Source organism: Mizuhopecten yessoensis, unplaced genomic scaffold (genome assembly GCF_002113885.1).
Source record: "Mizuhopecten yessoensis strain PY_sf001 unplaced genomic scaffold, ASM211388v2 scaffold8111, whole genome shotgun sequence".
NCBI lineage: Eukaryota > Metazoa > Mollusca > Bivalvia > Pectinida > Pectinidae > Mizuhopecten > Mizuhopecten yessoensis.
In genome coordinates, this window is record NW_018407384.1 from 735,654 (window position 1) to 745,074 (window position 9,421).

At 35.9% G+C, this 9,421-nt stretch overlaps 1 protein-coding gene across 3 annotated transcripts; it reads right to left on the minus strand.

Moving 5' to 3' along the window:
* Nucleotides 1-1,065: 1,065 nt before the first annotated feature.
* Nucleotides 1,066-6,440, minus strand: LOC110454937 (solute carrier family 46 member 3-like). Of its 3 annotated transcripts, none has more exons than XM_021504754.1 (6): nt 6,352-6,440; nt 6,054-6,124; nt 3,173-4,500; nt 2,997-3,080; nt 2,062-2,218; nt 1,066-1,264 (listed from the first exon to the last, which is right to left on the minus strand). In XM_021504754.1, the coding sequence occupies exons 3-6, from the start codon at nt 4,407-4,409 to the stop codon at nt 1,198-1,200; spliced, it is 1,545 nt and encodes a 514-aa protein (XP_021360429.1). In that variant the 5' UTR covers nt 4,410-4,500; nt 6,054-6,124; nt 6,352-6,440; the 3' UTR covers nt 1,066-1,197. The 3 variants fall into 3 exon arrangements, with proteins under 3 accessions (XP_021360429.1, XP_021360430.1, XP_021360432.1); XM_021504755.1 differs by having other exon boundaries at nt 6,054-6,130; nt 6,352-6,439; XM_021504757.1 differs by lacking the exon at nt 6,054-6,124 and having other exon boundaries at nt 6,352-6,420.
* Between the last annotated feature and the right edge of the window lie 2,981 nt (nt 6,441-9,421).

Sequence of the window (9,421 nt, forward strand, 5' to 3'; positions counted from 1 at the left end):
CCTATTTTGTTGTATCTAAACATGTTTCGGAACACTTAAGCGGAGGTTTTCAAAATTTTGACCTTATAAGTACCACTGACGGAACGATATGGCCATGTTGTTAAGGTACGTTTGGCTAACTGCAGCGACACACAATCTTTCAGATAAACTCTTCTTTCCAACGGATTCTTACTATAGTGATTGTTTCACGGCACAGTGTAGCTGACACTCCTTGTGGACTATCCATTCCCAAGGTTGGATTATTCTGCAGCCGGAGTTGATTCTAGCACGGTTTATATATATGAAACACAGGTTTCAAACGCAGTGTCTCACATTTGCAATGTTATGAAAGAGTGTCTTGAGTTATTTCCCTTTTCTGCATTTCTATAAATATCTCGGAACACTTCAGACATAGATTTACCGAAAGGAATGAAATGGTTACGTGATGCAGTCAATGTTAAGTGTTTAATCATGTAAGACTAATTAATGTTAACAATATACCCTTAACACTCACTTCTAGGGATTATTTGCCATTTTTCTAATAATGGTCTTTTGAAACCATCAAGATAGTCAGATTTTGATTCATAATAACAACACTTTTCATGAAAATGCGTTAACGTTGTTCATTCGAGAAAGTGCTCTTTTTTTCAAAATTTCTAAATATTTATCTAGATTTCTGATTTATGATAATTGATAATAACTTGAATTTCATCGTCACGTGGTTTCCGTAGTGATTCAAGTCAATGACCATACACACGTGGTTTCTATAATTAATTATGCTGGTTATATATTAGTACGTGAACTTTCTATAGTAGCACAGATGCAAGACATGCCCTTTCTATATAAATCGACAGTATGCCGTAATCACATAATTGAGCTGTTTACCTTTTTTGAGGATAGTTCTCCCAAATCGCGATATGAGCATGGTTGATTTTCTCCGAATATAAAGAAAAGTAAAAAAACCCAGATAAAACATCAAAAGATAAATAGTATACAGGTTATATGAAATATACACTAATCTAAAATACATCTTGTCATTGTAGGTAATAGTAAAACAAAAATGCAATCATATGTAATATTTGCTTTTCAATTAAAGTTTATTTGATATTAAACATAGTGTGTGTCATGGATTAACTGCTATAAATGCAATTAAGCGTTTTAATAGAATCGTGTTTCACATTAACCACTTTGGTCGATTTGAAAAAACAACATCCTTCTTCATTCTTCGAGCGTAGTATACGTATAAGCTTTAGACTTCTCCATTCGTGAATCAATGAATAAAAATCTGAAATAGAAAGTACAGTGATCATTAATATGATAAATGGAACCCGAGACTGTGAAGGACTAAAGTTTCATGGTAGGTTTAACCTTAGTCTCTACGTAACGTCTATTTCGTAACTAATGAAACAATTTTTTTTTGTTTTAAAGTTTAATATCACAGAGAAATGTTGCACGTTACGGACATAACATAATTGTGTTCTACTATAAGTTACCAATTATGTAAGCCACAGTGGAAATGCTATTGTACCAGATAAAATATCTCACTGGCGAAAGCGCTTCAAAGCCACACACTTATGAAATAGTGAACATGGTGTTGTACCAGTAGTAAATATATCCTACTAGCAAAAATATAGCTAGGTCACTAGTCATAACAGATCACATGGTGACGAATTAAATGTTACTTTAGCACAGTGTGCAAATTTAGACAGATGTCAAAATATCCCCCACAAGTTTTTCTTTCATATATTAAATAGTATTATCCTGTTTTGAGATTTTGTGAAAATCTGTATATTGTCCGCAAAATAGTAGCACATATGTCCAACGGTAACATGGCGATTCTAAGTTTCATCATCAGAAAAATGTATGGTCTGCTGATTGAGTAAACTAAGATTTATTGAAATAAAATTGTATATACTGTCGAGATATTTTGGGTTCTCTTCATAATTCATACATCGATTCAAGTTACTTTACACTTTGGATTAGTAGATGTTCTGATATGAAATTTTTCATATCCCTTTTCATAAAAAAACAAAAGATGCCTTTTGGCTTGAATGTAAGCCATTATACATTTTATATACGTACACAATGAGAACACATGCGATTCCGGTATAACCAGCAAACAGGAGGAACGTGAAACCTCGGAACCAATCAACAGTGGCGGCGTAGATGGCGTTACCAGTCACGATTCCTACAACGGCACAAATATTCTCTACTGCTGCAACTCCGGCAAATAGGGAACCTGTGTACAAGAAAAAGGGTACAAAAATGTTAGTGTATTATGTAGGTGCTTTGTGACTGCTAAAACGTACTGTTTTTGTCTAGGTGTTGGGCGAATGATGATACTTGACTTGTTGGCCAATTGATGTACTGTGAAAGATGCTACCTTCCTTGTTGTTCAGACGGTATTGATTAAATAATGATGATTGCCTTGTTATTTGGTGTTGGGTGAACACTGAACTTGTTGTTCTGGATCTGTTGTGAGAATTTTGCTACCTTCCTTGTTGTTCAGACGGTGTTGCATGGATGATTATACTTGCCTTGTTGTTTAGGTGATGTTTTATGAATAATGATGCTTAATTTGTTTTTCAGGTGGCGTTGTGTGAATGATGATACTTTCCTTGTTGTTGAGGAGGTTTTGTATGAATGATTATACTTGCCTTGTTGTTCACAACGTGTTGTCTTGTTGTGATATACAAGTTATTCCTCTTATGTGACCTTAACAGGCAATGACTGTGACTATCCCAATTCTATTTTTAATGCAATAACATTGATAAGAAAAAAAGCAAACAAAAACAAAAAACCGTCAGATGTCTTTTGACTGAATATACTCATATTGTTGAGGTGCAATGTATGTTATACCTTCTGAAAGGGATTTAATAGGCAATGCCTGTGTCGAATCCAATTTTATTCTTAATGAAATACAGAAATACAAATAATTTGAAACTAAATGTATAACAATTTCAGAAGTCATTTGACTGAGATAATTATATCGGTGAGGTGGAACAGACGATACTTGCCTTGTTGTTCAGGAGATGTCATGTGCGACATTATCGCTCTTATGATTGGCACAGGTAAAGCCCCCATGAAACTGATAAAGGCAACTGGAACATAAGAAAGAGAAAGTAGAATGTTGCAAATACTTGTGTAGTTCTCGCGTTTAATTGCATATCTTACTAAAAACAGACGGACATACCTATTAGCATCATGAGTTCGTTAGTCGCCAGTGCCTCTAGCACGTATCCTGCTATATAGGATAGAGTACCTATAATACCGATCACGTGTTCCCCCATACACATCTGGAAAGGTTTCATGAGTCCCATACCAATGACGAGGGGCAGTCCTGTCCGAAGAGTAGTGTACCAGCCCACCTTCACGGGCGTCCAGCAGAACGGGGAGTTAAGCTGATACAGCGTCTCAATGCCAGTCTTTCCAAAATTAGCGAGAAAACTGAAGAGCAAAGCCAACAAACACGCCCAGAACTTCCAACGTTTGCCGACAGGTGAAACATCTTTGGTATAAAAGAGAAATATATTTCTAATCGTCTGCATAACACTGTGTTTTCGTGAATATTCTTTTTGCAGTGTTTCCGGAAAAAAAAGCGCAACCACGACTCCTATACATGTGACAGATGCACTGATCGTCATTGCCGTGTTATAGCCGACGCCGTCAATAAGGTAGCCGGACAAGGCTGATCCCACTAGGGCGCCCATGCCCACCGCTATCTCTATCAATACTATAGCAAAGGTTCTTGACTTTCCTGACCGAGTGATATCTGCTACGGCAGCAAAGCCGATAGAAAGGGAGGCGATCCAGCCACCAGTGGACCCGCCCACAAACTTGAAGGCAAGCAAGGCGTAAATGTTCCATTTAAGGTATATGCCTACTGCAAACATTGCAGTTGCGATAAATTGGCCTGTGACAGTTATGAATATAAACGGTTTTCGTCCATATATATCACTCATTGACGCAAATAAAAGGTTGGAAAATATTGCTGGAATTCCAGAACTTAAGGCAGCGTAAATATTGTAGGCGGATGCGATTCTTTGGACCTCTTGTTGGTCTAAATACTCCTGAGAAGTTTTGTTTTCAAAGCAAACGATTTCTTCGACACTATTGTTAAAAAGTTTACCTGGAAATTGTTCTTCTTCGATAACATCATAAACGTATTGTGCAATGATCAAAGAATTGGTAGCAAAGCTAAAGAGCATGATAAAAACTACAGGTCCTAGCAAGTAGAATTGCAGCGGAATCCTGACCTTGACATCACGTCCGGTATCGCACGGTTTTATGTCCACGTCTGCTGTCGCAGACTTAGAAAGAAGAGGAGATTTCTCATCAGTTATTTCACATGACTCAAATCGGTTGGCTTTTACAACAGGGTCGGGAAATTCTTCCTTTGGCTGTTTGCCAGAGAAATCGGAGTTCTCCATTTTGTTATGAGAAATTAAGGTTAGTCATCCTTGTTGGTCAGCATACTGTTTATCGGTTTTGAAAGTCTACGTCTTGCAGAACTACTCCAGCCTACCGACAAAAATACAAAATCTATTAATCATTTCATAGATCCTGCAATCCAAATAATGACACTAATAATATTCTTATTGTGTGTAACATAAGATTTATTGAGAATCTTTAATATTCACTGACTTGATATTAATTTATTTTTACAGAGGAATGTCTTTTTATTGGAATAACTATTATGTTATGAATTAATTTCAAAAATTACACATACAAAAACATTACTTTTTACCCAACTATAGAAAAAACATTACTTATTTCATTACTTGATGTTAAGAACCCATTATTTAGAACTGTTAAAGAAAACAATATATGAAATTGGGTACGTAAAAAATGTTGTTTTTTTCGTAGGAAGCACTTAAGAAAGGAAGGCAGAGCATGATACGTATTATGTTTAGTATATATGTGAAAGACGTGAAAAAGATAGAGCATGCAATACATGCAGTCTTGTATATGTGTGATGGAGTGAGAAAGGCAGATCATGCTACACATGAAGTGTTGTATATGTGTGATGGAGTGAGAAAGGCATATCATGCTATCCATAAAGTGTTGTATATGTGTGATGGAGTGAGAAAGACAGATCATGCTACACATGAAGCGTTGTATATGTGTGAAGGATGAGAAAGACAATGCATGCTTCATATGAAGTGTTGTATATGTGTGATGGAGTGAGAAAGACAAATCATGCTTCACATAAAGTGTTATATATGTGTGATGGAGTGAGAAAGACAGATTAAAATATCCATGAAGTGTTGTATATGTGTCTTGGAGTGAGAAAGACAGATAATGCTATACATGAAGCGTTGTATATGTGTGATGGAGTGAGAAAGGCAGATCATGCTACACATGAAGCGTTGTATATGTGCGATGAAGTGCGAAAGACAAATCATGCTAAACATGAAGTGTTGTATATGTGTGATGGAGTGAGAAAGACAAATCTTGCTACACATGAAGTGTTGTATATGTGTGATGGAGTGAGAAAGACAGATCATGCTACACACGAAGTATTGAATATGTGTGGTGAAGTGCGAAAGGCAGATTATGCTATACATGATGTGTTTATATGTGTGGTGGAGTGAGAAAGGCAGATTATGCTACACATAAATATTATTAGGTGTCATGGAGTGAGAAAGGCAGATCATGCTACACATGAAGTGTTGTATGTGTGTGATGGAGTGAGAAAGGCAGATCATGCGATACTTGAACTGTTGTATATATGATGTAAGTGAAGAAGGCAAAGCGTGTTACACATATAGTCTAGTATATGTTTGAATGATTTTAGGCAGAGCATCATGCGAGGGAGGACATGCTACACGATATCGTCAAGAAATACGTACATGTACTAACTAATAATATTTTTTCTATGTTATCTTATTGATAAACCATTAATCTAATAGACCAACTGCATCCTACTGTATGTTGTAATAGGTGACTAATGTGGGACTCTTACGACTGTTCAGAGGACACTAAAGAAACCAAAATCAATTTTTTGCCCCAATCGCAATAATTTGTATTTCTCTTCTACATCTCCTAAAGCTCTCGTCTCCATACTACCTTACCGTGAAGCTCTCGTCTCCATACTACCTTACCGTGAAGCTCTCGTCTACATACTACCTTACCGGTGTGATACCTGAATCTCCAAACAAACACAAATTACTGATAAAACATTTTGGGACATAGTTGAAGTTTGTAAATTACCTAGATGATATACTACTGCAGTAGAAGGATACCATAACGCCTAACATATATTAGTTCTGTATTATACTATGTTCGACAGACACACATTGTAATCAAAGGCTGCATGGACATTCGGACACGGCCATGCCAGTGTATTCTAGCGTAATATATAATACTTACCCGAGGTAGATTCACCATAACATAAATATAAGACACAAGTCACCCAGTCACAAGTGATATACACACAAGATGACACACTTACACCTATACGTTCGTGTATAGTAAATAACGAGACATTGTAAACACGTGGTGTTATCAGTCTAAACGTCCCAGATAAAGGACTACATGCGTTTTCATATATATTGGTCAGACATACAGCAGACATTAACACTAGATATACTGATGTTTTACATATTTAGGACTACGGGATCGAACCTACGACATAGAGGTCAATAGAATGGCGCACTAACCATCCTACATTGTGCATGCAGTCCCTACAACCCCTTAACTCATTGTAGTATTGTTTCCACTATATAATACAATAAGAGAATTTCCCTAAATGCTGAACGTTAAAGAGGTAAGAACAACCACCATTTTTAAAGATTTTGGTATGTCCCGGTCGGTTTTGTTTACAATGTTTACTACGGTTAACTTAATGGTGTACCATTAACACGTCTATGGGTTAACTTTAAACATAGTATTGATTGGTTTAAGACTCGGATACTCCTTCACATCTGCCTGACCTGTATCTGACTATAGACTCACGCATTAGGAGAATCTTGGGGATTGTAGGGGGTCAGATTTATCGGGTTAGGGAAGCACAGGGTGTCTCCATTTTCAAAGAAATTGTACTATGGATAAACAAAACTACATGCCTGTAAGCATTTTACGTAGTGTTTTAAAACATTTTGAGAGAACTATGTTAACAGTTTATTAACACCCCTAAGAGAAGAGACAGTCTATCATGGCTAGAATCAAATAATAATTTTTCAGGACAGAGAAAAGAAAAACACCCAGATGCACTTAATGGCACCAGCAGTGACTTGCAGGATCATTTTATTCATTTTGAACAGTTAGCTGTCAGGAAAGCTTGGAAACGTGTCATGCGTTCAAGGCGCACAGACAAACACTGTTGAGTAATCCATGGGAAGGGTAAGGTGTCTAGTTATCAGATTACAACTTCAATAGAAAATGCCTCATTCAGGGGATTCAACCCAAAGGAATGGAATGCAGCACATAGGTGTTCCATTCAGGGACATTAAATGGTAAAGGCGAGTCAGCTTCAGAAGTTGTGTTTTTCTTCGCACAAAGCAGCAATACTAACCTACCAAGATTTACCCTACCTTTACTTAGAGTGTATTGATATAGACAAGTTTATTAATGGCCGGATTGACTACGAGTTAAAGAAAAGGTTAACATTTAGTCATCCTTAAACAAAGATAGTAGTTCACAAAAAGTTCATAATCAGTTTGTGCAATTATACATTCTGATAGTATGGGGGTGATCAGGTTAGTAAGTCACTGGATAAGAAACTAAGAAGGCAGGAAAGACGTAAAAAGAAAGCTTCTTCAGATAAGAAGGGGCTTGCATCTGTTTTCGTAATGAAGGATTCCATTGCACGAGAAATGCCCCAAGCCTTTCCTATTCTCTGTAAGCAGGTTTGCTTAGTAGAATGTGAATGTCGATGCTTATCTAATATACACAGGAAGCTAGAAAACGAGTTACAAGTACATTTATATTAAAAGTTGTGTTAGTTTTTTTACGAGATGGCACTGCACTACAGACTCGGCAATCTGATTAAAATAATCTTTTAGGCTGCGTTAACTTCGTAGTGGGAGCCTTCAACAGATGATTTTAATCAGATTGCAGACTCAGAATTTTAAAAGTAAGTATACATGTTTGATGAATATTTTAAGATATCGTTTTCTTGAGATTAATTTGCACAAACGAATATCAAATAATTTTACGATAGAGACCTTAAAGCGATGAATAGTGCAATATAGAGATAAAGAGAAAACAACTTGTCAATAGAGTGTTTGGCCTGATTTTATTTAGTTAAGCGTCATAAAGCACGTCAATTGATTGTAGGTTAGATATATGTTAGAAGAGAGATTTCATGTCAAATTTTGTAAATATATTTTGAAAATTAAATCATCGATACCTAACTACATTGTATAAATACCGGCTAAGAATTAATAAAAAAAGTACATTTTTTTTTTGCTGGACTGGATTATCAGAAAATACGCAATAAAAATAACTTATCAAACTAATACACCATGGAAATGATGTATTGGGGCATTCTTAACGAATGTGAATTGGAAGACATCTTCCAGTCAGATTAACAAAGTGTTACACGGATTGATATTTAATTTTCCATAAAATAAAAACAAAATTTGTAGATATTTGTCGATAAGGTGTATTTATTTCTCCCAAGGGAATAGATTGCAGAATATATAAACATGGACTTGTACTACAAAATAAAGTATAAGAACACCGTTTTGGAAATTCTCTGTTAACTATAGCCAGTTAAGGACATGCAGTCCAATATTTCCTGATGAATGTGGCAAATAGAATCATACATTCAAGTAAGAGTATGTAATATATGCACAAGATTAGCAGATGGATATCATTATCTGTTTCAAAGTCAGCGGCAACATATTGCCAATGTTAACAACCTAATGTATAAATATTGGATAGACCGTGTTTATATAGCACATACAATACTCGGTACGTGTTCCACTTCACTGGTATATTTCATGTTTATTCGTACAAAACCCGGTACGTGTTTAACTTCACTGTATATCATACAATACTCGGTACATACTTTTGTTTACTGGTACTTTTTTGTTAATTCATACAAAACTTAGTACGTGTTTCCCATCACCTTTGTGTCTGCAGTCGTCTGATGATCCGATATACCGATATAGCACACTGAAAGTACAGAAAAAAATTATCAAATAACGAAAACTGACCTCTGTTGATTATTATTAATTTCAGAATTTGACAACTGCATTGTCGCTAGATTCAATATTTTGACGTTATATCGTTTTAAATCACTGAAATGTCAGCCATGTTACTCACAATCACTGCTTGTGCCTACAGACATACACATACGTCTGATGTTTTTTCTCGTGATGATTAAGTTTATTTTTAAACATCCAGATCTTAAACCACTTCACGTGATAAAATAAGCCATTCACTAAGTCTTTATGTTCTCTAAAGAGGTCCTATAATTTTGTTCAATAAATAC

Excerpts from the sequence above, each read along its gene's own strand:
- LOC110454937 (XM_021504754.1), bottom strand. The coding sequence starts at position 4,409 with ATGGAGAACTCCGATTTCTCTGGCAAACAGCCAAAGGAAGAATTTCCC. Across the intron at positions 3,081-3,172 it reads CGAACTCATGATGCTAATAG|TTGCCTTTATCAGTTTCATG; the intron begins GTATGTCCGTCT and ends CTTATGTTCCAG. Across the intron at positions 1,265-2,061 it reads ATCGCATGTGTTCTCATTGT|ATTTTTATTCATTGATTCAC; the intron begins GTACGTATATAA and ends TTTCTATTTCAG.